The sequence below is a fragment of the Microtus pennsylvanicus genome, chromosome 3 (genome assembly GCF_037038515.1).
Source record: "Microtus pennsylvanicus isolate mMicPen1 chromosome 3, mMicPen1.hap1, whole genome shotgun sequence".
Classification (NCBI taxonomy): Eukaryota; Metazoa; Chordata; class Mammalia; order Rodentia; family Cricetidae; genus Microtus; species Microtus pennsylvanicus.
This window is the reverse complement of record NC_134581.1, coordinates 55359199-55386511: the sequence shown is the minus strand read 5'-3', so window position 1 is coordinate 55386511 and position 27313 is coordinate 55359199. Positions and strand designations below refer to the sequence as shown.

General features: G+C 47.9%; 1 protein-coding gene across 1 annotated transcript in view; it reads left to right on the top strand.

Moving 5' to 3' along the window:
* Positions 1 to 22864, top strand: part of Parp16 (poly(ADP-ribose) polymerase family member 16) — a 29211-nt gene extending 6347 nt beyond the window's left edge. The window contains exons 3-7 of the mRNA XM_075965467.1: positions 8329 to 8466; positions 12819 to 13025; positions 17074 to 17245; positions 19862 to 20003; positions 21489 to 22864. Coding sequence (XP_075821582.1) covers positions 8329 to 8466; positions 12819 to 13025; positions 17074 to 17245; positions 19862 to 20003; positions 21489 to 21624 — 795 coding nt within the window. The 3' untranslated portion in view covers positions 21625 to 22864. The remainder of the gene's footprint in view (positions 1 to 8328; positions 8467 to 12818; positions 13026 to 17073; positions 17246 to 19861; positions 20004 to 21488) is intronic.
* Positions 22865 to 27313: the final 4449 nt, after the last annotated feature.

Below are 27313 nucleotides of genomic sequence, written 5' to 3'. Positions count from 1 at the left end.
GCTGTGACTGAAGAGTAGGGAGAGAAAAATGGCACAAAAGGCTCGGGTATAGACACAGATACAGGAGGATATGTGCTGGGGAAGATATCTCAACTGTGGGAGGTAGAGTAGTACTGGGAATTGAACTCAGAACGTTTGGAAGAGCAGGCAATGATCCTAAGCACTGGGCCATCTCTCCAGTCCCCTTCCCACTCTTTCTTTGAGACAGGTCTCATGTAGCTGAGGCTAGTGTCAAGCTTGCTGTGGAACCTATGTAAGCTAAGGCTGGTCTTATATTTTTGGTTATGAACCTAGCCTTTAACGGCTGAGCCATCTCTCCAGCCCACTAAGGCTGGTCTTAAACTTCCCGATCCTTCTGCCTCTAGATCCTGAGTGCTAGGATTCCAAGCACTACCACCACACACAGTTTATAGGCTCCAGGGTTCTGTGCTTCAACCAACACGCATACAATTCTAGTTCCTTTGTTATGTTTTTGAGATTTATTTAATTATTTAAGTTGAATTTCTTTTTTAAAATATTTATTTATTATGTATACAATATCCTTTCTGCATGTATGCCTGAAGGCCCGAAGAGGGCACCAGACCTCATTACAGATGGTTGTGAGCCACCATGTGGTTACTGGGAATTGAACTCAGGACCTCTGGAAGAGCAGGCAATGCTCTTAACCTCTGAGCCATCTCTCTGGCCCCGGAATTTCTTTATATATAATACATGTTAATCATTTTAGTCTTTTCTTTCCCTAACTCCTCACCAATTCTCCTCACCTTCCTACTTCAGTTCTTTCTCTTTCAGAAAAGAAAAGGAGGGGGTGCTGGAGAGATGGCTCAGTAGTTAAGAACACTGCTTGCTCTTGAGGAGGACCTGGGTTTAATTCCCAGAACCCACATGACAGCTCACAACTGTGTATAACTCAAGTTCTAGGGGGTCCAGCAGCATATATGCAGACATACATGCAGGCAAAAACGCCAATGCACATAAAATAAAAATGAATATTAAAAAAAACAAAATAAAAACAAAGGTCAAAACAAGCTAACAAAGAAAATAGCTAAGGTGGTGGTGATGCTTGCCTTTAATGCCAACACAGGAGGCAGAGGCTGGTGGATCTATAGAGTTGTTACACAGAGAAACCCTGCCTTGAAAAACAAAACAATACAAAAAACCCAGTAAGGTTAAAAAAATACAACAACCAAACAAAATGAAAAATGCATAAAAATATGGGGTTTATTTTGTGCTGGCCAACTACTCCTGAGCGTGGGGCCTTCCCTGGGATGTGTGGTTTGTCTAGCAGCCTTCCACTGGAGAAATTTTCCCTTTCCCAGCAGGTATCATCTGCAAACAGCGTCTTGGTTAGAGGCGGAACTTTGTGTCCACTTCCTTTCTCTGTGCTAAGGCTTTGTCTGGTTCAGGCCTTATGTGTTCTGTCACAGTCTCGGAGTTCATGCGTGCATCAGCTCTGTTGTGTCTGTATGATGCTCTTACCCTGGAGTCTTCCATCACCTCTGGTTTTTAACAATATTTCTGCTTCCTCTTCTACATAGATCCCGGAGCCTTGAGGGGAGGGGCTTGACAGAAACCTCCCATTTAGGAATGCGTGCTCTAAAGACTCACCTTCTCCGCGTTGTACAGTTGTGTGTCCCTGTACTAATTGCTGTGTACTGTGTGTGGGTCTCTGCCAACACTGCGGCCAGAAGAGTGGCAGTCTGTGTGCAGTAGGAAGGACAACTTCAACATGACTCAGCAGCTGGTGTTGGTTCAAACACCGACACTGGCGGTTTATTTTAGGCATATTTAAGCACAGCACAATTATCCTGATGATAATTAACTCAATCTCTTGTGTACAACAAAGCTTAAGATGATGATTATATCAAAACTCTTTGTAAAGTATGTGTGATATCGTCCATAAAGAGGGCTTCTATAGGTTGACTACGTGTGACATCTTAAGGGTCTGGGTAGGATAAGATAGTGCAGAGATCATCAGGCTATTAACCACCGTGGCTCCCAGCCTTCTAGGAGGAAAACAGGTTATCTCCCCCTTTAAGAGACAACCCTACATGTTTGACATTCCAGGTTTCCCTAGTGCTTATCAGTGAGTGCTAAGGACCTCCTGTCTCCTACAAGCTTTTCTGATGAGAGTTGAGTGACCTCTGAGCTGAGTCCTAGCCAAGTGTAGTAGCTGTGGTCCTGGGTAGAGAGCTTTCCTGCAGGTCAGCGGGAGTCACAAATGAACAGAGCTGAGCTAAGAAGGAGTGGCAAGGAATTGTAGAGACTGCTCGTTCATTTCCCAGCCACCCAGACCTGAGATAAACACATAGAAACTATATAATTGCAATACTGTTTGTCCAATAGCTTAAGCATATTTCTAGCTAGCTCTTTTTTAAAAATATTTTTTATGATTTATTTAACTTTATTTTCTGTGCATTGGTGTGAAGGTGTCAGATCCCCTGTAACTGGATCTTCAGACAGTTGTGAGCTGCCATATGGGTGCTGGGAATTGAACCTGGGACCTCTGGAAGAGCAGTTAGTGCTCTTAACCACTGAGCCATCTCTCCAGACCCTTCTAGATAGCTCTTACATCTTAAATTAACCCATTTATGTTAACCTGTGTATTGTCATGTGGTTGTGGCCTACTGGTAAGGTTCTGTCAGCTGTCTGGTGTCTGTCTCCTGCAATGGCTCCATGACATCTCTCTGACTCCGCCTTCTCTTTCTCTGATGTGAGATTCTCCTCTGTATGCTGTGAATATCATTGGTTAATAAAGGAACTGATTTGGACCTATAGCAAAGCTATAGGGGAACAGAGTTGGGGGGGACTAAACTGAATGCTGGGAGAAAGGAGGCAGAGTCAGAGAGAAGCCACAGAGTAGCCACTGGAGACAGACAGGCCTAAACTTTGCTGGTAGACGACGACCTTGTGGTGCTGCACAGATGAATGTAGATGGGTTAAATTAAGATGTAAGAGTTAGCAAATAAGCTAGAGCTAATGGGCCAAGCAGTGATTTAAATAATATGGTTTCTGGGGAACCAACAAGCGGCCTCCCTTCAACATTTCTCTATATCTTCTCAAGCCTGGTTATATTCTGTTAAGCCATTGGCTGAAAGAGGCTTCTTTATTAACCAATGACAATAAAACATTCGTAGCATACAAAGGGGGAATCCCTCATCAAGGAATAACTGCCTGCCCTAAGAGGTCAAGAGATTTAGTGGGGTTTTGTTTGTTGGCTTGTTTTGTTTGTTTTTTGAGACAGGGTTTCTCTGTGTAGTCCTGGCTGTCTTGAAACTCACTGTGTAGACCACGCTGGGAGAGAATGACCTGCCTCTGCCTCCCGAGTGCTGGGATTACAGTCGTAAGCCACTACCACCATCACCAGCACTGGGCTGAGATTTAGTTATTTTTATTTTATGGGTGTTTTAATTACATGTATGTATATGTGCCACATGCATGCCTTATGCTCACAGAGGCCTGAAGAAGACATCAGATCCCCTGGAACTGGAGTCAGAGGAGATTGTTGGCCACCATGATGATGCTGAGAATTGAACCCAGGTCCTCAGGAAGAGCAATCAGTGTTCTTAACTGCTGACTCCAGATCCCTTTGCTTTTGCTTTGAGTTAATTTCTGTTACTCACGCTAGCCTCGGATTCCCTGTGTGGCCAAGTATGACCCTTAACTTCTTTTTTTTTAAATATTTATTTATTTATTATGTATACAATATTCTTTCTACGTGTATGCCTGCAGGCCAGAAGAGGGCACCAGACCTCATTACAGATGGTTGTGAGCCACCATGTGGTTGCTGGGAATTGAACTCAGGACCTTTCGAAGAGCAGGCAGTACTCTTAACCGCTAAGCCATCTCTCCAGCCCCCGACCCTTAACTTCTTATCCTCCTGCTTCCACCTCCCAACTAATGGTGTGTTCCCCACGCTGACTTAATTTTGTATTGGGGATCAAACCCAGGGCCTGCGAGGCCAGAATGCTACCAACTGAGCTACATCCCTGGACTGTTTTGATTTTGTTTCTTGAACCAGGATTTCACTCTAAACCTGGCTGGCCTCAAATTCGTGGCAGTTCTCCTACCTCAGCCTCCCAAATACTGGCAAGATAGGCATTCACCACTACGCCCACCCCACCTACTTGCTTTTTACCCCCAACCCATTTCAGTAAACGTAGATTTTTGTGTCTTAGGCATGTGATAGACCTAGCGCACACCCATATGGAGTTGCAGCATTCACCTCCCAGCCGTTGCCTGGCAGCCTCCCACGCCAGCTTGGTCCTTCCCTGCCCGCACTGTCGCAGATGTCATGGTTTGGTCCCTGAGGCAGGTGCCCTTTGGTCCATCCTCTTCTCAGCACTGCCCCTCCCCCGCACATAACTGTGGCCTCCGCACTTTCCTGGACAATTACTTTTAACAGAGTTTTGTTGTCTGCTGCACCTTTTCTGGACTGCAACAGCCGCCACCTGCATCCAAGTAGCTTGAGTCTTGCCTGGGGGATGAGCATCACCTGATCCAAGAGCTGGTGATCTGGGGAGTATTAAGTTGTCCCTTGAGCCTCCCTGTCATTGCTCAAAGCTGGTAGGCTGGGCTGCCCCCTTCTGGCTCATTGGGCCCAGCCTCCCTGTTTTCTCTTTGCTGGTTATAGAGACTTTCTGTCTGCCAGTCACAAGCTCTCAGCTCTGCCCACCATGCGTACCCACCCCAGCCATCTCTGCAGCTGCATCTTCCATAGCAGAGGCGCACAAGTGCCAGGCACGGGAATGCACACCTGCAATCTCCACTGGTGGGAGGCTGAGGCAGAGGAGTTAGAGATGGGCCTCCGCTGTGAGTGAGACTCAGTCTGGGACAAACACACACAAATGTAGACCATTGTCTGATAGAATTTGTGGGTCCTCCTGCTTTCTAGAAATTAGGAATTCAGAAAAAGCCTCAGCTTGCTGATTGCTTTTCTTCTTTTTTAATATTTTTTTTTTGGAGGGGATAGGAGTTCATTGTGTAGCCCAGAATAGCCTCCCACTTGAGAAGCCTCCTGCCTCTGCTTCCTGACTGCTGGGATTACAGGGGTGTAGCACTATGCTCGAGTGACTGATTGATCTCTTTTCTTCTGTTCTTTCTTCAGTTTTAAAAATTTATTTAGAGAGAGTGTGTGTGCGCACGCATATGTGTGTATGTGTGTGAGTATGTGTGTGTATGTGTATCTGTGAGTATATGCCATGTGCACACAGGTACCAGAAGAAGGGTGTGCAGCCGGGTGACAGTGGCACACACCTTTAATCCCAGCACTTGAGAGGCAGAGGCAGGCGGATCTCTGTGAGTTCGAGACCAGCTTGGTCTACAAGAGCTAGTTCCAGGACAGGCACCAAAGCTACAGAGAAATTCTCGAAAAACCAAAAAAAAAAAAAAAAAAAAGGGTTGTTACTTTTCTTTTTTTCTTTCTTTCTGGTTTTCAAGACAGGGTTTCTCTATGTGGCCTTGGCTGTCCTGGAACTCACTCTGAAGACCAGGCTAGCCTTGAATTCAGAGAATGGCCTGCCTTTGCCTCCCAAGTGCTGGGATTAGGGTCTAGAAGCATGCACCACTACTGCCCTGCTAAAATGAGTTTTTGAGCCGGGGATATAGCTGTCTTGGTAGAGAGCTTGCCTAGCTTGCCTGGTGGCACACACCTGTCATTTTTGTATTTGAGAGCATGAAGCTTAAGGATCATTCCAAGTTTGAGACTAGCCTGTTCTACACAGTGAGTCACAGGCCAGCCTGAACTATGTAGTGAGACACTGTGCCCCAAGTATCACATAGTTATTTGTTTGCTGAGACAAAAGTTCTTGCCATGTCGTCTTGGCTGTCCTGGAACTCCTGATACAGACCAGGCTGGCCCTGTCTGTGTAGTCTTTTCCTGCCCCTTGAATGAAGGTCTGTGCCACTATGCCCAGATCATTTTTTGCTGTTGTTCATCTGATAACTGTTTATCTGGGCATACTGCATTTTATCTGCTAACCCTACCTGTGTGTCTTCTCTCCAGTGGTCCTACTACAATGTAGACAGGGAAGACTCTTAACTATTAGAGCAGAAAAATGTGAAGGGTGAGGTGGGCCATGAAGAGGGCAGATGGAGGGCTAGGAAGGAAGAACCTAGCAGGGGTCCTCTCTGGGCAGATGGCCGTGGGAGGGTCCGTAAGATCACTGTCCCCCCAGGGAAGCTGCCTGGGTCCAGACTGGAGCTAGTAGAAGGCTTTCCTATTTGCCCACAGCCCCTAAAAGGGGTCTGACTACTATTCTTTTGCAGGGCTCTCTGAGCCCAGGACCTGACTGTGGATAGGGCTGTGGCGTACAGCGTGAGATATGAGAGTTGGGGTGCTGGGGACTTGAAGGAAGTGACTGAGCTCTGCTTCTGGGTTAAGAAACATCCTGACTATGAGCCCAGAGAAGAATTGGGAGATTGAATGGCCTTCATCGTTCTTTTAGTTTTTCCTCTTTCCTTCTCTTCTTCCTTTCTCCTTTCCTCCCTTTCTTTCTTTGTCAAGATAGGGTCTTATGGATCCTGGGCCGGTCTGGAACTTGCTGTGTGGCTAAGCATGACCTGAGCTCCTAATCCTCCTCTATCTTCTCCTGAGTACCGGGACTATAGCGTTATGTTGGTGCTGTGTGGTTTGAATCCAGTGCTGAGCAGAAGGCTACGCTAGGCCCTCTTACATTGAGTGGAACGATATCTCCAGTTTTTCCGTCTTGCTTTGTTGCTTAAGCTGGCCTCAATTCATAGCGACCTTCCTGTCTCAGGTTCTTGAATCTGAGATTGCAGGTATGCTTCCAGCCCTGACTAGCCCTGACCACAGAAATACAGAATATTATTTTTTTAAGTACTGGGGTTTAAATTGGGGCCTTGTATATGATAGGCAAGCAATCTACCACTGAGCCACATCCCGAGCTTTTCGTTGTTGTTGTTGTTTTTTAGATAGAGTTTCTCTGTGCAACAGTCCTAGCTTTAGACCAGGCTGGCCTCAAACTCACAGAAATCTGCCTGCCTCTGCCTCCTGAGTGCTGGGGATTAAAGGCGTGCGCTACCACACCCAACATTTATTTTAAAGTCTGTCTCATCGATATAGTTCAAGCATGTTTTGAAATCACCAGGTAGCTAATCCAGGAGGGCTTTTATTCTTGATCCTCCTGCCTCCGTTTCTCTACTTTGGGTGTAGCAGGCATGAACTACCATGACCAACTGATATTTATACTTTAATTTGTGTGTGTGGGGGGGTGTAGGAGTGCCGTTGTGGACACGTGGAGGTCGGGGTGTGGGAATCAATTCTGTCATCCCACTGTGCGGGTCCTGAGAATGGAACTCAGGTTGGCAGCACCTGTACCTGCTGAATCTTCTCACAGGCCAGGTGGTGAATCCTTCCCCCCACCCCACCCCGAGACAGTGTTTCTTTGTGTAGCTCTGGTTATCCTGGAACTTGCTCTGTAGACCAGGCTAGCCTCAAACCCAGAGACCCTGAATGCTGGATTAAAGGCATGCACCTCCACTGCCCAACAAGTGAATACTTTTAAATAAAAATCATTTTGCTTTCTTCTCCATTTCACCAAGATTGCCCTCTCTGATGACTCCCAGATCTACAGGACCTGACACTGAACTCAGTAAAACAGGCCACCTTCCTGGACGGGGACTAGGAGTAAAAGAGGCAGGAAGTAAGAAGCAAGGAATAAGAATAGCATCAACTCATTGTGTTCAGGAAGGGGAAGAGTATAGGGACCACCCATTCATAAAGTGTAGGAACCACCCATTCATAAAGTGTGGGGACCACTCATTTAGTAAAGTGTAGGCACCACCCATTCATAGAGTATATAGACCACCCTCTCCTTAGCAATTCTTGTAGCCTCCAGCCATAACACAATAACATTCTTGCAACTAAGTGCATTAGTTCTAATAGGACAAAGCCTGAAACCTTCCATAAGGTCAGGTCATGTTTTGTACCAAATGAATAAGACCAAACAAAACCTTTTAGAATGTAAAGATTTATTTATTTATTTATTTATTTTGGTTTTTCGAGACAGGGTTTCTCTGTAGCTTTGGTGCCAATGCCAGAACTAGCTCTTGTAGACCAGGTTGGCCTAGAACTCCCAGAGATCCGCCTGCCTCTGCCTCCCAAGTGCTGGGATTAAAGGCGTGCGCCACCACCGCCTGGCCTAGAATGTAAAGATTTAAGGGTTTGTTGTTATTTAGGAAGGAGACTTGATCTACTCTCATAAAATTCCTTCAGATAGGAGTGCAGTTTTCTACATCACCACTAGAGGGCATTCAGTTACCATTTTATCCGGGGTCTTTGCTGATGGAGGTTCTGTCTCCTTTCAGCTTGCAGATGCTGGCAGGTTACCCAACCTGAAGGAACTTCTCCAGTCCTCCAGAGACACAGACGCACAGGCCTGGGACCTGGTGAGCTGGATTTTATCCTCCAAGATCCTGACAGTCCACAGCGCAGAGAAGGCAGAGGTAAGACTGATGTGTAGGTCACAGGTTCCTAAGGCTGACTGGCTCTGAGACCTCCCTGGGTACCACTGGGCACCTGGTTGAAATGCAGATTCATGGGTGTCACTCTCAGAGATTCTCGGCATATGTCTGAATAGCCCAGGAAGTCACACACTGGCGGGTTCAGTACGGCACGTGTCTCCTTATCTGGAAATGGGGATAACTATGATGCACCTCAGCTGGGCGAATGCCCATCATCTTTAGGAATGAATTTTCACTCTTGGAGCAGTATCTAGGAGCACATACACAGGGCTCAAACGTCTATCAAAACTGCAGACACTTCTGCTAAGTGAAGGCCCTGTTCACACCTTAGGGGTGTTGCTTAAGGAAAGAAGGGGAGGGCTGGAGAGATGGCTCAGCTGTTACAGGCTAGGCTCACAACCAAAAGTATAAGAGGAGAAGGGAAGGGGAGGGAACTGGCTTAGTCCAGCTGATAAACAGTAAAGTACCCCAAAGTACTGGTGTTGCAGACTGTGCCCAGTGGGGGGAAACAGGAGTCAAATAATTCCAAGGGAACTCCAAATAGAGTATTTTAAGGTTATTCTTTATTCAAAGGGAAAACTCATGGAACAGAAATGGGGATCCAACATCAAAGTGTGGAGCAGGGGAAGCAGAGGCTGAGCTGGGTGGGACCATGGCTTTTAAAAGTCACGCCCCAACCTGGTCCAGCCTCTTACAGGCCGTTGACTGAAAGAGGTTGCCTGTCACCTCCCCTTTTGTCTAAATAAGAGAGTTCCAAACCCAATACAAAACTATACACACTAAGAACAGATATCAAGCATAAAAATTAGAACTACAACTAGCTTAAACAATATTAAGCAAGGAGCATATGCTAAATGTTTTAATAAGGACTCTAAGTCTAGTATTAGAAATGGCTTGACTAGATCATAAGAGGAAGGTAACTACGACTATCTAATCTTCAACCCCATCGAAGGCCTGAGAAGGGAGATAATATTACGTGAGTAGGCAGGAAGTGCAATCAAGCAGCTTCCAAAATATGTAGTAGATGACAGAGACAACTGGCTACCTAGGTAATCACCCAAAGTCTCACTTGCAATGTTGAAGTAACCAACTTTGGCTAAGACCTAGAGTAACTGACAGACCATTTTCTGAGGTAGGAATAATTTCAGAACCATCTTACCCTGTCTTGGCAAGGTTTGGTAGTCTTTTTTCTTGTATTCTGCTTGTTATGTTTGTACATTGTGCATTTTGCCAGTGGTCAAGGCAGGGGCAGTTTTTTGCCCAAAGACCAGTTTTGCCAAGAAGAAAACAAGCCCCAAGTGGAGTTCTTTGGTGCTCAACATTCTCTCGGGAATAAAACAGTGCTACTAGGAACAATTGTGTCTCACATCAACAGAACCCTAAATTATTTAAATGCCATGTTCTACAGATCTTTCAGGTTTTGGGTTCAAATCTTATTTCAGCCAATTATTGGGCCCCTTTTTTAAGGTGAGACCATAGTTATCCCCAAGAGGAGCAGTGACAGAAAGGGTATTACCCTAACACAGTTTTTGGCACAAGCCAGATGTCCCGTAATTTAGTTTTCCTTGCCTGGCTGGAGGCTCACAGGAACAGGCTGGAACAACAGGGTCCAAAGTAGGTCATATAATTCCTGGTCTGGTATTCTGTTCTCTGAGTGGCAATGGCAGGTTGGCTATATGTGCTGTTACTAAGTTAATCAATTTCAAGTAAGCACTGAATTTGATATGATTTGCTTGTTTTGGTTTTTCAAGACAGGGTTTCTCTGTGTAGCTTTGGAGTCTGTCCTGGAACTCACTTTGTAGACCAGGCTGACCTCTGCCTCCTGAGTGCTGGGATTAAAGGCATGCGCCACCACCGCCCAGCAAGAACCATGAGGGAGTCATGGAGAGGGTGTCTGTATTCCAGAGTGGGTTGAGCTACTTCCTTTCTTGAATGGAATCATTTACTCATTCCTCATTCGGGATCAAGGCCCTGCTAGATGTTGGCTATTCCAGCTAAAGCAGATGTGATGGTGGCTCCTTGACTTTTGATTATGATCCAATTTAAATTCACATTAAAATGTGGGATGGTGTCAGGGTGGGGCTGGAGAGATGGTCAGTGGTTAAGAGTACTTGCTGTTCTTGGAGAGGACCTGGGCTCAGTTCCCAGCATCCGTATACAGCTGACAACTGTCCTTAATTCTGGTTCCAGGGGATCCAGTGCCTGCTTCTGGCTCTCATGGGCACCTGAATGCCTGCAGTGCACATACAAAGAGGCACACACATATACACATACACAATAAAAATGAATACAGTATATTAAATGTGGGAGTTTGGTATCCAGGAATGTCAGCTTTTTATTTTGTTCAAGTCAGGACATTTGCCTACCGTGTATTATCACTTTATGAAAGGACATTTTAGCTGGGCATGGTGGTGACATTTGTAGTCCCAGCACTGGAGAGGTGGAGGGAAGAGGAACAGGACTTTAAGGCCACTGGACGGCAGCCTGAGTTGCATGAAATCTCAAAAAAACAAAACAAAACAACTTCCCCCCAAAAAAACCTCTGAAAACAAACAACCCCCCCCCCTCAAAAAAAACCCTCTGAAAACACAGGGGCTGAAGAGAAGCCTCAGTAGTTAAGAGTGCTTGTTTCTCTTCCAGAGGAGCTGAGTTTGGTTTTCAGAACCCACAGATAGGCCTGTATCTGCAGTTCTGGGGTCCAATACACTCTTCTGACCTCCACTGGGACCCTGCCCACTTGCTCCCCAACCATAAGTAAAATAATAAACAAATATTCTAAACAACAAAAAAGTGTGTGTTGGGGGGTGGGGTAGCATTACAAATGATCCAAGCATGGTGGTGGTACACACCTTTAATCTCAGCACTTGGGAGGCAAAGGCAGGCAGATCTCTACGATCAAGGCCAGCCTGATCTACAGAGTGAGTTCCAGGACAGCCAGGGCTACACAGAGAAACCCTGACTTAAAAAACAACAAAAAGAAAATAAAGTTAATACTTAAAAAAGGAGCTTAGGCTACATGGCAGTCAGATTTTGCTGAATAGCAAACCACTCTAAAGTTAATGATGAGATGAATGTACTGTTGCATTTTGTGACTCTGAGGTCATCACTCTGAGGCCGTGACCCTGAGGTCGTCATTCTGAGGCCGTGACCCTGAGGTCGTCATTCTGAGGCCGTGACTCTGCGGTGATTCTTGGGGATGAACGTTCTAGGGTAATCTTGCTTATATTTCTGGGCTTTTGGTGGAACGGCTGCCAAGGCTGAGACCCCCCTTGTGAGGCTCTCACCTTGCTGAGGCTGGCGTGGGTGAGGGTGATGGTCATCAGCAGGGGAGGACAAACCCTCTGCCATGTATGTGCTGAGGGCCCATTGGTCAAAACAGATCTCTGTACAGGCAGCTTCAGCGCTGAGAAATAGGTTCCCTGTCTGGATGCCATCCTGGGGGAATCTCACCTGCAATCACACTTGAAGGAGCGCACAGAGGTAGAAGGGGATTCTGTGGCCGCTTTTGCCTTTGTCACAGCCTTCTGCCTTGTGACACGTGTGTTGTAAAGATAAACCATGGGAACAGACGGGAGAGTGTTGGCTTTGTCGTGGGGGTTTTGTTTTTTGAAGACAGGGTCTTGCTATGGAATCCAGCCTGACCTGGAACTTTCCATCCCCATTCTGAAACCTGAATGCTAGATTGCGGATGTGGGCTACCACCCAAACCTGAAAAGTACTGGGAACATGAGACGTGATTTCTGAGCCAGGTGTGGTGACGTGTGCTTTGACCTCAGTACTTGGAAGCAGTAAAATCTGGGCTACTAGAGATATGGTCTTAAAACCGAAGGAAAGATAAAGAGAGAAGTAGTCCTTGGGTTAGGAGCGGTCCGTGCTTCTCACCCACCTGTCAGTGTCCTTAGAGAGAAGCTCTCTTGAGCTCTCAGAGTGCTGAGCTGGATTAGAGAGGAACAGCTTCAGAATTATGAAGCGAGTTGTTCTGATGGAGGGAGCCCAAGGTTTGGGGTTGTGAGCCTAGCCTTTAATGGCTGAGCCATCCCTCCAGGCCGGGAGCCCAAGGTTTTAGGAGGCCTTTGGTCTGTCTTCTCCCTTCTTCCACTCCTTACCCTCTTTCTTCCATCCCTTCTTTTGTCTCATGTAGCCCAGGCTGGCCTTGAACTTGATATAGAGCTGAGGATGAGCTTGACCTACAATCCTCCTGACTCTACCTCCCAGGCACTGAAGGATAGGCCTGTGTCAGCATGCTGACCATTAGCAGGACGCGTCTGCTGCACACCTACCAGCTTCCCAAGTAAACCTCTAACTCCTTCCTGTTTGGCTTTCATGTTTGCAAGTTCGAAAAGATCCAGCAGCTGACTGGTGCCCCTCACACGCCTGTTCCAACTCCGGACTTCCTATTTGAAATCGAGTACTTTGATCCAGCCAACGCCAGGTTTTATGAGACCAAAGGAGAGCGAGACCTCATCTATGCCTTCCATGGCAGCCGTCTAGAGAACTTCCACTCTATCATCCACAATGGTCTACACTGCCACCTGAACAAGGTAGGTCCGGGGCTCGCTGCTGGGGAGCGTGGGAGGGGACTCATGGGGAGGTGGGTTGGCTGAGGCCATGGTGCTTGGAGTGATCACCTGGCCACCTGGGTCAATGCAGCATCTCAGGCCCACTGTGTTTTAACAGGATTTCTGGAAGATTTCCAGGCTGATTATGGTTGGGGAAGCATTAGTGGTTTCTGGCCTTAACTCTATGTTTAGATTACTCGGGAAACTTTTAAAAATCCCTGTGCTGCTGGCGGTGGTGATGAACGCCTTTAATCCCAGCATTCGGGAGACAGAGACAGAGGGATCTCTGAGTTGGAGGCCAGTCTGGTCTACAGAGGGAGTTCCAGGACAGGTTCCAAAGCTACACAGAAACCGTGTCTTGAGAAACAGACAACAACAACAACAAAATCCTTGTGCTGGGACTGGAGAAGAGGCTCAGGAGCTAAGAGTACCTGCTTCTCTATCATAGGATCTGGGTTCAATTCCGAGGATCAACCTTGGGTGGCTACTGCCTGTAGCTTTCTGTAGTTATCCAACACCCTCTTCTGAATTCCATGGGCACTACACATAGAAACAGACAAGCAGATTCACAAACATACAAATAAATAAAAAATCTAAAATAAAGAAAACAAAAATATTAGTACCGGAGAGCTTGGGGTGTAACCTAGCTGGTAGAATGTTTACGTGGTGTGCACTAGGCCCTAAATTCAACCTGCAGCACCTGCATAAAATGATGGGGTGTCCACCTATAATCCTAACACTAGGGAAGTAGAGGTAAGAGGATCTGAAGTTCAAAGTCATCCTGGGCTACTGGGGAGTTTGATGTTAGCCTGTGCTACATGAGACCTTGTTTCACAAAAACAAATGAAAATCCCACTGCCAGCTGCATCCCAGACCACTTAGTTGAGACACTGCAGTAGCACCCACCGGTGTTCTTCACCAACCCTTCCAGTGGTCATACAGTGTGGACCTTGAGCCAGCAGGAGAAGCAAATCCAGGAGCCCTTCATTGGAAGTGTGAAGCCTCAGGCCTGCCTGAGACGACACTGTGAGAACCCACACTTTAACAGGATCCCCAGGTGACCATAAGCATTGCTGAGCTCCTGTCAGCCCTGAGAAATTGTGGGGTGTGCCAAGATTCAGCAAGAGGAGGTCCTTCCCCAGAACTGTTTTTCTCTCATCTTCTTGAGTCAAAACTGCTAACCACCCCCTCCCTTCTGACACTTATTCTACCCCTCAGGAAGGAGGGGGATGACAGGCTAGGGCCTGTCGCTGAACAGGCGTGGGCAGCCATGAGGGCCTGGGCAAAGGAACTCATGCTGTTCCAGTCCGTCCCCTCTTCCGTGGCACTGGTGCCCACTATCCTCTGAGCTCACACAGCGATTGAAGTGGCTTGTATTCACAGAGGCTGCTTGGTTTCCTAGGCTCCAGGAGAAGCAGCAGCTGCTATTGTAGGCCAGCAGAGAGGGCATCTGAGGTAGTAGGTGCTGCGGGCCCTCCCCAGGCAGAGCAGCATCTGTCTTGTCTTGATGGGCTGGCTCCGTCAGGGCTGATGTAGCCCCGAGGCTGGAGAAGCTTCTTCCAGCCCTGCTGCATCTGATTAGCGCTGGTGGGTTCTGCTGAGGATGACGGGCTTGTTTTTGCTGGCCCTGGGCTTGCTTCTATGGCCAGGCTACTGGAATCCAGGGGTCTCTGTTTTACCCTGGAACTTGCCTGGAGAAGTCGCCTCAAGTTTGTACTCTAGGATTCCCTTGAGGTAGCTCATGTACCAGGGGGAAGCTGTGAAGTTATCCTTCTTGGGGGTGGAAATGCCCTAGGACTCTCTTGAGCTCTCTGCTCCCAGCAGCCTGGCACAAGGCTTTGAAGTCTCAGAAGCTGAAGACATATGTAGGACTTAAGTAAAGGATTAATGTGCGGTGACAGAGAAATGAATGACTCAGTGGGTAAAGGTGACTTCTGCTAAGCCTGATGATCTGAGATTGATCCCAGGCACTCACATGAAGGGAGAACCAACTCCCACAGTTATCTCTTACCTGTGTGTGTGTCTCTCTCCAACCAACTCCACTCCACAGTTATCTCCTTACCTGTGTGTGTGTCTCTCCAACCAACTCCACTCCACAGTTATCTCCTTACCTGTGTGTGTGTGTGTGTGTCTCCAACCAACTCCACTCCCACAGTTATCTCCTTACCTGTGTGTGTGTCTCTCCAACCAACTCCACTCCACAGTTATCTCCTTACCTGTGTGTGTCTCTCTCTCCAACCAACTCCACTCCCACAGTTATCTCCTTACCTGTGTGTGTGTCTCTCCAACCAACTCCACTCCACAGTTATCTCCTTACCTGTGTGTGTCTCTCTCTCCAACCAACTCCACTCCCACAGTTATCTCCTTACCTGTGTGTGTGTGTCTCTCTCCAACCAACTCCACTCCCACGGTTATCTTCTTACTTGTGTGTCACACACACAGAGACTGTTTTTTGTTGTTGTTGTTGTTTTTTTTTTCAGGACAGAATTTCTCTGTGTAGCCCTGCCTATTCTGGAACTCACGCTGTAGACCAGGCTGGCCTTGAACTCACAGAGATCCACCTGCCTCTGTCTCCCGAGTGCTGGGATCAGAGGTGTGCACCACCACTGCCCAAATGAATAATATTTTTAAAAAGAAAGAGAAAACTGCTGTGGGGTCTGATCAGAGGGTGTTTATTGTCCCTGGAGTTGGTCTGTGTCAACTTTGGAAAGATGGGGACATTGTCCAACTTGGCATGGGAGCTTTCCAAAGACCTTCAGAAAGCAGAGGTCTGTTTCATTTGCCCCACACCACAGGGTTTCTCCGTTCCAGAGCGGAGGATGTATTTCAGTGAACTCCTGGAGTCCAGGGTCATCCACAGACAGCAGTCAACTTTCAACTTGAGTATCAGGTCCGTCCATTGATGGAAGCTTCTGGACTGTGAAGAGAAGTGTGACTAGCGCCATGGTGGACGTTACTGTGACTGAGTGGTGTTCAGTTGTTGGTGCCTGTCATAGCCAAGGAAGAGTGTGTTGCCTGTGCCTGCCATAGGCTCTGTTTGCCAGTGCTTTATCTGCCACACTTCCTTAGGGAGGCAACCAACTTAACAGCCCTTGTCATGCAGCTGCAGCCTAGCTTCTTGGATGTTTTCTTAGCCCACAACAACTCAGAGTAAAACTCAGCCAGGTCCTTCATTTAGTCCCAGTTTCTGGTCAAAGAGACTTGGTTTTGTTTGTTTGTTTGTTTTTGAGACAGGGTTTCTTGGTAGCTTTGGAGCCAGTCCTGGAACCTGTCTATGTAGACCAAGCTGGCCATGAACTCAGAGATCTGTTTGCCTCTGCCTCACGAGTACTGGGATTAAAGGCATGTGCCACCACTGCCTGACTCGTTTCTTTTTCAAATAATAGGATGTAGCTTTCCTTTTGCAAACCCCTAAGTGTAGCTATGTTCAATGCATTGATGTAATGGGAATTACTCTGTTCATTATAACATTAGCACCTGTGAGGGCCTGCCCACCTGTGACTGTCACCAGATAGTCTTCAAATGCACATTGTTTTATGTACATTGTGTATAGTTGTGTGTGTGGTGTTGCTGAGGACTGGATGCTTAGGCAAGAGCTCTATCAGTGAGCTACACCTCCTGCCCTGCCTTATGTCTTTGAAACGTGGTCATAAGCTTGTGGAGGAGGAACTTTTACAGCGTATTGTAGGTGCAGATACTGAAACACAGAATTTATGTAACTCGCTGGAACATTGAAACTGAGGTCTGTTTGGACTCCGATATCGCTGTTGTTTTTTCCATTCAACCTTGACCACAAGGTACAGCTCCTTTGCCAGGCTAGGTGGCCAGATCCTGTCAGCTGAACCCTGATCAGATGGGAATGTGTTTAGTCATGAGCCCTATGATGACATCAGGTTATTTGTCTTAAAGGGGTGGGAGGAGTGTGAAAATGTTTGTTTCCAGCTCTGTGGAAGAAGGACACATGCCATCTGGTGACACCTAGTCTCCATTCAGTTTTGTGTGTTTTTTCTTTTCGCCTCTGCTCTTCCAGACATCTTTGTTTGGAGAAGGGACCTACCTCACGAGTGACTTGAGCCTGGCCCTCATTTACAGTCCTCATGGCCATGGGTGGCAGCATAGCCTCCTCGGCCCAATCCTTAGCTGTGTAGCCGTGTGTGAGGTCATCGATCATCCAGATGTCAAGTGCCAAACCAAGAAGAAGGGTGAGTGAACGCTTGGCCCAGGCCTGGCTGCGGCTCTTGCTCTGGCTCAGGTGTGGGGTGGACGGCCATTGCATGGTCCAGAGCAGCACAGACAGGACAAAGGCTGGGCTGCAAGGACGGGAATGGCTTCTCAGGGATGGAACACGTGATAGGAAAAGATCACACTACAGGTAGGAGTCAGGCAGTTCTGGGGGAGGGGGCTGACAAGGGGCAGCTGAGAGAGTTCAAGATGCCCAGGGAAAGCTTTGGGAAGGAGGCAGGATTTAACAAATGCAGACTCTTCCGGTGGACCTGAACCCTGTGTCTAGCAGCCACACTGTGGGATCCACAACCACCTGTAACTCCAACTGGGGTCTAACATCCTCTTTCGGCCTCATGGGTACCAGACATGTGGTGAACATACATACATTCATACGAAACACTCATACATATAAAATAAAAATTAAGAAACAAAAAAAAAAACAGGTGGTGACTCACTCCTTTAATCCCAGCACATGGGAGGCAGAGGCAGGCAGATCTCTGTGAGTCTGAGGCCAGCCTGGTTTACAAATCCAGTTCTAGGACAGCCAGGGTTGTTACACAGAAAACCTTGTCCTGAAAAACCAAAAACCAAAGCAAAAAAACCCAAAAATTAAGAAAAAAAAGATTTGACAAATGGAAACCTTACATACTTGTAAGGTGAGGACATGGCTCGTTGGGAGTCAGAATTTTGCTATTATTTCTGGGCACTTGCATCATCAGAAAACCTGGTATCCAATTAACATGCAATAAAGGTTTGCTCAACAAAAGCTAAAGATCATGGGTCCAGATTCTCTGTGCTCCGCTGGAGTGTGCTGGAATCCCCAGACGACCAGAGGGGCATCTGAGGCCATGGACTCTCCAGGGCAGATAGCTAGCAGCCACCTCAACTCCACTGGCTTGAGGTGCCCCTTGGATTACATGCCCAGTGCCTCCCTCTGGGCCACCCTCCTCCAAGGCAGAAGAGTCACAGGACTATCGTTCCTGTCTCCAAACTGGGCTGTTGGCGTTACTAAGAAGAGGAGAATTCAAGACACAAACTGTTCTGGCCTCTAATGTGAAACAACTGGACCCAAGGAACAGGCCCAGGTCTGACGCCACCCTCCCAAACCAGACAGCACGAACGCCCGCTCGCGTGCGTAATTCTTAGCAAGTTTGCATATGGAGACATTAGACATCAAAACACAACTGCCCAGCCTCTGCTGCCCAGAGCCCTGGCTTGTGTTTGATAAAGCCTTTCTGTGTTATTAACAGGAAAGAGTGTCCTCCCTCCCTCTCAGACCAGACTTAAGTACTTGATTAGCATGTACAAGGCCCTGGGTTCAGCACTGCACAAGTACACATAAAATCCACAACAACAAAAACAAAACACAAAAAAAGTTTTGCTTGGTGCGCTGGCATGAGCCTGTAGTCTCAGTGAGTAGGAAGTAGAACAGGAGGATCAGCAGATAAGGACTAGCCTTAGCATGGAGGTGCACACCTTTAATCCCAACACTTGAGAGGCAGAGGCAGGCTGATCTCTGTGAGTACAAGGCTAGTCGTTCCTGACTAGATAGAGCCACATAGTGAGATCCTGTCTGAAAAAAAATTTTTTTCCCCTTAAAATCCTGGGCAGGGCATGGTGATAGATACCTGTAATTCCAGTACTGGGGACGTAGAGAAGAGGGTTAAAGGTTAAAGGTTGACCTCAGCTACATAGCAAGTTCAAACAAACAAAAAGTCTTAATAGGAGTGGTGGAAGTCTTTATCTGTTTTTGTGTTTGTAACCCTAGCTGTCCTGGAACTCATGCTGTAGACCAGGATGGCCATGAACTCACAGGCAATATGCCTGCCTCTGCCTCCCTCGCAAGCCTTTAATCCCAGCAATCAGGAGGCAGAGGCAGATGGGTCTACTGTGAGTTCCAGGACAGCCAGAACTACATAGTGTGACCCCCTGTCTCAAAAAAAAAAAGTGCTGAGGTCAAAGATGTGCTCCACCAGGCCTGGTGGAAGTAAGTGTTCTGAGAACTCGAGTCTAGTGTGATTTATTCAGAATGCCTCCTAGGCCCTGGGGTTGTAGCTCAATTGGTAGAGTATTCACCTGGCAGGTGTGAGGCCCTGTGTTCACCTTCAACACAGCATCAACTTGGTACAGTACTGTGAACCTGCTAGCCCAGCACTCAGAAGATTGGAGGGTCAGAGGTTCAAGGTCACCCTTAGCTAGGCACTGAGTTCAGGCACGGGTGACTGGTCTCTAAAGAGATAAATAAAGAAGCAGTCATGCTGAGGCTCTCTGCTCTCCGGTGAGTCCTGGTCCTGGCCTGGCACATGATGCTGATCTGCCGTTTCAGCCTTCCGATTACGTCTGCCTTCTGCTTGTTCCGTTCTGCTGCTTTATTTTCCTCTCTCTGTTTTCCTAGTCTCTCTTCCCATTTGTCTTCCTGCCTGCCAGAATCTCCTGATTCGCACAGGAACACGGGTGCAGTCCTCAGCCTGCTGACTTTGCGCCTCAGGACCATGAACCTTGACTCAATTCTATTTCTAATTTGCCTCGTCCGTGTCCCCCACCTCCCACCCCGCACGACACCCGGCAAAGCGCGCTTCTCTCTCCTTTTTCAGATACCAAGGAAATTGACCGCAGCAGAGCAAGGATCAAGCACAGTGAAGGGGGAGATGTCCCTCCTAAGTACTTCGTAGTCACCAACAACCAACTTCTTCGGGTGAAGTACCTGCTGGTGTATTCCCAGAAACAGCCGAGGAGGTAAGCTCCCTGCGTGAACTTAGGAGGTGGCTGCTGTGTTCAGAGTGTCTATCGCTCAGCCGTCAGCATCGCCTCTCCCTCAGCCTCGGGCCTCCAATGTGTGTAAAGCAAGCGCCCCATGATGCTGGACACCTGACAGAAGAGGTAGAGAAGACGCATGTAGCTCTGACTCCAAAGGGACCAAACATACTAGTGGGGAAGATTGGTTTGGAAACAAGCCTGTTTGAGGGGTACATGAAATCAAACTAGGGCTCCCTGGGCAATTGGTTTGTCTGAACTCCATTCCAGAGATTGAGTTGAGAGGCAGGATGGGAACCAGACAGTGGCTGAGAATTTGCAGCTCAGCTGAACCTGCCATGGACCCAGATGCTTCATCTTTATCTCGCTAATGAGTTGATGTCAAGGACGTAGCGCAGTGGTTGAGTGCTTGACTAGCACACAAAGGCCCTGGGTTCGATCCCCAGCATGGCAGAAGATACGAAATAAAGAAAGAGAGAAGAGGGTTGACCCCAGCAACAGATGAGCTCTGGAGGACTGTAGAGGAGGCCACATCCCATTCCATCTAGTAGCATGGTGACAGGAAGATGTTCAGGGTCCCTAGGGGGACTGTCATTTTGTCAGCTTACTATGTTGTTGGAGTCTGTGGTGGAGCTTTTGCCAAACCCACATTAAAGGGGTTGCATTGAATATTCTTGGGTTTTTGTTGTTTTGTTTTTTAAGGGTGTGTATGTGTGTGTTTGCACCCACCCGAGTGTGCGTGCACCCAGGGAAACCAGAAGGGCTTCAGATTCCTTGGAGTTGGAGATACATGCTATTTATTTGAAAAACTCCATTCTTAACTAACTCCCTAGCGAGTGTTTTCTGTGTACATTTGGATGGCTTAGAACACCTCCCAGTGTAGCACACAGATTCCCAGGCTGGTGAGAACGCCTGCCACAAAGCCTGCCACCTTGAGGTCTGTCTCTGTGATCCACGTGGTGGAAGGAGGGAACGGACTCACACCAGCTATCCTCTGGCCTCTACACATGCATGCACGCGCACACACACACACACACACACACACACACACAATAATAAAAAAGATTCCCCCAGCTCACATTTGTCTCTGCTCATACAGACAAGACCTTCGCAAGGAGCTTGCAACCATCTGTGCAGACACCCTGAGATGGGGGCATCCTTTTAAATACCAAAGCCTTAAGAAAAGCGAGTTATAAAAGGCAATAGAGGAGCTAACCGGGGAAGAGTGGGTGAGCTCATTGCATAGCCGTGTTTGTGCAGTTAGAAAATGTTCTGTTGAAAGGCGAGTTGGCGGTGCCAGGGCCAACAGCCCCAGGTCTCTTGGGCAGAGCCGCACGAAGCTTCCCTTCGAGGCTCACAGAGGATGAAATCCATCATGTCGTGTTCTCTGAGCCAGAACTTCTTGCATACACTTAAAACAAAAAATGTTTTTCCTGAGTTGCCAACTCTCTTTTTCCCTCTGGGCAGGGCCTCACGCCAGCTCTCCTGGTTGTCCAGCCATTGGTTCATAGTCATGATGTCCCTGTATCTGCTGCTGCTGCTCATTGTGAGTGTCGCCAACTCCTCTGCTTTCCAGCACTTCTGGAACCGAGTGAAGGGATGATCATGGGCACCTGGAGTGGGGGCCACTCACCGTGTGCCTTACGGAAGCTTGTCCTCTACCTCCTGCATCCCATATCCAGTCAGGCCGAGTTTGTGGACCAGCTGCAGGGGGGTGCACAGGACAGTTTTCATATGCCATACATGTACTGATTGCCTTTGATGATGTGCCCAGCCACAGTCCAGTCAGTGGGGACCCTCGGCCCCTCACTTGTCTGCTTCTTCCTAAATAGTCTAGGGAGGTGGCTCTTCAGCCAGGGCCAACAGGAAAGTAACTCCTGCTGCGTTTAAAAGCAAAGTGTCCAAGCTGTCGGTGGTGTTTCCAGTCGCTCAGATGGAGGCTGGCCCTTTCTCTAATGCCTTTTGGAAGAGAGAACTTGGGGTGATAAATCACTAAGTGGTTGCCTTGTTTTGATTCAAGACACCCAAGAGGGACGGTCGTGTTTCTCATTCAAATCAGTGGGATCATTTGGGGATTCCATCGGCTTTAGTCTGCGGGTGCAAGACATTTGAACGGTTTTCTCAGATCAACAAACGGTTTCTGCTACAGCTGTCCCCCCCTCCGTCCTTAAGCACACGAGAGAAGGAGCCTCAGCGGATGACAAAATGCAGACTTAACAACTAGCAGCTCTGTCATCATTTTCTAAAAATGGCCAACTCTGATTACAGCTGAAACGGAACCAAATGTTTGTTTTCTGTTTTTGTTGTTGTTTGTTTTTAAGTAACTGACAAATTAGCCTCTGTGAGCCAAATAAAAGGGGAGAAGTCTAAACCTGAAGCACCAAGTGGCCTGGGTCCACAGCCTCTTTCCTGGCTGTGTTACAGGGAGAAGGATCCAAGCCATAAGCTCGCTGTGGTCCTCATTCCCACGAAGCTGCCTTGATAGACAACACTCTAGGCCTTCAGGGGCCTGCTGGCCTTCAAAAGAGAGGCCTGCCTCAGTTGGCCACACATCTTCATGGGCTGGGTCTCCCTCAGAGGAGCCGTCGTCTTTGGGACTCAGCCTGAGCTTTAGTGTGTGAGGAGAGAGTCCCCAGCTGCCCGTGCTGTGTTGTTCATTCCCTCCTTCCTGCCAGACTTCAACCAGAAAAGAACCCTGTTGAACGGGAATGAGGTTTTCATAGAGAATGAGAAAATCATTTTCTACAATTTGTAAAGTTTGTGAAAAAGCCACTACTATGCTTTTTAAATCAAATAGTAGGACAGTTTAAAAAAAACAATAAAGATATTTTCCTAAATACCAAGTTGTCTCTGTGACTGTCCACGGCTATACTCAGTGTTAAGAACCATACTCTTTTCCTTCATGGTGGACAGGAGTGGCAGTGGGACTTGTAGGCGCTGACCTCACAGACGTGAACAGCTGCTGTGTGCTGTGCATAGGGGTACAAGCAGGATCAAGTCACCCACCAGGAGCTGGCAGTCCAGCAGTGTGGGCAGGTAGACAGCATTTCAGGGGGAAGCTGGTGTCCTGAGATACTAGAAAGGAGAAACTCTTGGTCAGGACTACAGGACCGCTACCATAGACTGTATATGTGTGCTGTGTATTTGGTCTCCACAGTTGTTTATTACAGGCCTGTGTACTTTAGCAGATAAGGATCTGAAGGCAGGCCAGTAAGCTTAATAGCTTGTCCACCAGGAGGAAACGGAAACGACAGAACTGGAGTACTAGCTTCTCATACCCATCCTCAGAGCTAGGTGGAGCTTCTGCCAAACCCACAGAAAAGGGGTTGCATTGAATATTCTGGGCTTTTTTTTTAAAAAAAATTTATTTATTTACTTGTTATGTATACAATATTCTATCTGTGTGTATGTCTGCAGACCAGAAGACGGCACCAGACTTCATTACAGATGGTTGTGAGCCACCATGTGGTTGCCGGGAATTGAACTCAGGACCTTTGGAAGAGCAGGCAATGCTCTTAACCACTGAGCCATCTCTCCAGCCCCCTTGTTTTGTTTTTTTTAAGGGTGTGTGTGTGTGCGTGTGTGTGTGTGTGTGTGTGCACCCAGGGAAACCAGAAGAGCTTCAGATCCCTTGGAGTTGGAGATACATGCTATTTACTTGAAAAACTCCATTCTTTTTTGTTGTTTTGTTTTGTTTTTGATTTTTGAGACAGGGTTTCGTTTCTCTGTGTAGCTTTGGAGCCTGTCTTGGAACTCACTCTTGTAGACCAGGCTAGCCTTGAACTCACAGAGATCCGCCTGCCTCTGCCTCCCCAGTGCTGGGGTTAAAGAAAGGCATGCTCTCCCCTTTTGGTTTTAAAAGAACTTAAAACATTCCCCAACTATGGGTCTGAAGCACTGAGCTTCTTTTGTCTCATAGGTGCACTGGCCATGAGGAGAGTTGTGCGAGGTGCGGTGAGACCTCCGAGTACCCGGAAATGATCAGCCAGGAAGGAAACAAGGCCTAAAAGACTCAACTCCACTCAGCCCCTACCCTAAGCCTAAGCCAGATGCCATCTGAACAATAGCTCTGGGGAAGGCAAGCTGGGAACCTTGGGGTGGGGCTCAGGAGGAAGCAGCTTCCTCTCTATCTAATGTGCCCACTGGGGAGGAATATCCCCGGACAGCTGATGGCAGAGGAGGTCAGGGGTGCTCAGGTGCCACCACCTCACACTGGGACCCCTGCTGCTTTGGCCTTGTGAGAAGCACCCTCCCAGCTCTGTCAACTACACGTCATGGTCTGGAATGCACCATTCAGAGAGGTGTCAAGTGGGTCTCTCCCAGGTAGGAAGCCAGCTTCGAAGGGCCCAGAATCCTGTGAGCTACTAGTGCGTGCCTGTATAAATGAGAGAGGAGCATATGTGTTTCAGTGCCGGTCATGATTAATTCATTCCATTAAATGGCACTTGCCTCCCAGGCCAGGCCAGGGCTGGGGAGGTGATTTTAAAGAGCCCAGTTCAGGTGTTTTTCTTTATAACATGGCCGCATCACATCTGCGCCCATCCATGGCTAAGCCCAGGAGGTTTGTGTTGGAATGGAATCTGCCGAACTCACCCTCCCGTTGCCATGGTGACTTTTAGGCCCTGGGATTGGATTCTGTTCTTCACACACAAACATGACCACGCCCCTCCCAAAGCCCCTCTAACACTCCCACCCCCCTCTTTACGGTCTCACCACATATTCTCTTCCCCCACCTCCAAGTTTTCCATCTCTTGGCCTTTGTTTGTTTTTGTTTTTTGTTTTTTTGGTGGTTTTTTTTTCCTTTGTCCACTCTCCACCATGGGTTTTTGTTTGTTTCCCAACTGTCTGGGGCTGCGCACCATGGAGACGGTGTCCTGGGCTGCCTCTGACCCTGATCTGGTTAGGAACCCCTTCGCGTTGCGTGTATCTCCAACCTGATGTTCAGAACATCCAAAACAAATCCCGACATTCCAAAGCAAGATAGAAACCACCATCCCCACCCACTCTGCTGGCGCACTGGTCCACCTGGAAAGGGCTTTGAAAATTTCCAGCGTTCCGAAGCAATGTCCATGAAGGGAGAGCGCTGTCTGCTGAGCACTTTAGTCCCAGCGAGCTGCACTGTCAGGCTGATGTTTTCGGCATTAAAATTCCACCGGAAGCTTTCAGAGGGCAGGCTTCTCAGGACAGATATACACACATTTGTCTCGGTCGGTGCACTCAAGAGAAGTTTGTTGAGTGACTATATGAAAAGATTCATGGAATCCACACCCACCCCAAAGCAAAGAGTGATGGTTGAATGGCAGTTTAAGAGGGTTGGAATTAGACCTCCGGAAGTGGTGGGGGCGTCCGTGGGTGAGGGCTTCTGAGGAGGCTGTTGTGAGGCTTGGGGAAATCCTTTTAATCCCAGCACTGAGGAGGCAGAGGCAGGCCTACGTCTCTATGAGTTCAAGGCCAGCCTGGTCTACAGAGCGAATTCCAGGACAGCCAAGGTACACAGAGAAACCCTGTCTGGAGCAGGAGGGGAATGCCCACTAAGCTAGGGCAGGAGGATTGCCACAAGCTTGAGGCTAGCCTGTACACATGTCTATCCATCTTTTTTATTTTTTGAACTCTAGGCTAACCAAGCTACAGAGTGAGAATGTTTCAAAACAAAAACCTGAAACATTCAAGAAACCAAAACCCAAAGCAAAGCCTGTCTAGGAACAGGCTTCAGTAATGAGCTGGGAGACAGAGAAATAACTGGAGACTCACCAGCAAAAGGAGCTCCACTAACGGGCAGTGGAGCCAAGCATGGCTCTGTCTGTATTTAGCAGGAGGACCCCACTGGAAACAGCATGTATTATTCCAGGCCCTTCTAGCCAGCCTTGGTGTCATGGTTCAGGTCGATCAGACTGCAGGAGGAGGCAAGGTCAGTCTGAACTACTGGACCCATACATTGCACAGTGGCTTAAGATTTCACTGGTCGGGGCTGGAGAGATGGCTCAGCGGTTAAGAGCATTGCCTGCTCTTCCAAAGGTCCTGAGTTCAATTCCCAGCAACCACATGTTGGCTCATAACCATCTGTAATGAGGTCTGGTGCCCTCTTCTGGCCTTCAGGCATACACGCAGAAAGAATATTGTATACATAATAAATAAATAAATAAATATTTTAAAAAAAAGATTTCACTGGTCTTGGGCAAGCAAGGGCACAAGTATTTCCATAGGGACGGTCACCAGAAGTCTGCTGGACTTCAACTATAGTGTTTACTTATTTATTTTAAAGACACACACACACAGGTATACGGATGAGAATGCCCTTGGAGACCAGGGACAATTGATCCCTCTGAAGCTAGAATTACAGGTGACTGGGGGGGGGGGGCAGTTTCTGGATCCTCTCATCACATGGGTACTAGGAACATACTCAGGTCCTCTGGAAGAGCAGCACATACTCTTAAGAGCTGAACTGAGCTGGACCCCCGCCACCAAGTGTAGTTTAAAGGAATGGGGGTGGTGTGTACTTGGGAAGTCTCCCCTCGTAGCTCTTGAATTCCCTTGTTCCCTCTGCATCAGGTCACCTGTTCTTGTCGCCCAGGGCCCCGCTCACCCTTCTGCTACTGCTCCTACCTCTCCTCTAGGGCATTCCCCATTTCCTGCTCTCCTTGACTGGTTTTCCATCCACCCACTCTGAATAGAAGCAGTCGTTGGTTTCAGACATGGGCTGTGTCCCAGTTGGATAATAAATCTCAGCAAGTCCAGTCTTGTGGATGTTCCTGGGAAAGAGATTTGTGTCTCCTGGTCCTGAATATGGGAGGCTGGACTTTCCGCGGCCTTCGGGTCTGTTGGCATTGTGTTTTAGAGGCTGCCTGTGGCATGGAACTCTGTCCTGCTGCTCTGCCTCCCGCGCACTGGGAGTGCGATCCTGCTGCTGCTGTCTCCTCGTAAAGCCTCCTAAAGCCTCGGACTAATTCCAACACAGGGCCATTGTGATGCTGTTCACAGAAACTGGGGCGCTTAAAGCCAGGCTTTTCTCCTGGTGATCCATACATTCTTTGTGATTTAAATGTGTGATTTAAATGTGAGAAATGAAGGCGTGTGCATCGGGAACACAGCACACAGACAGCACAGAGACAGAGACATTCATACACAGACACATTACATCACATTACTCACTTACCTGGGACTTGAACCTGCGACTGTGACCTCGGGCTCTGTGGGCAGCGCTCCAATCCTCTCAGCCAGCTCTCCAACCGTTGGGGAAGGGGTTCTTAACTGATGCCCTCAGCTGTCCTAGATTCTCTTCACTTTTGGTGGAA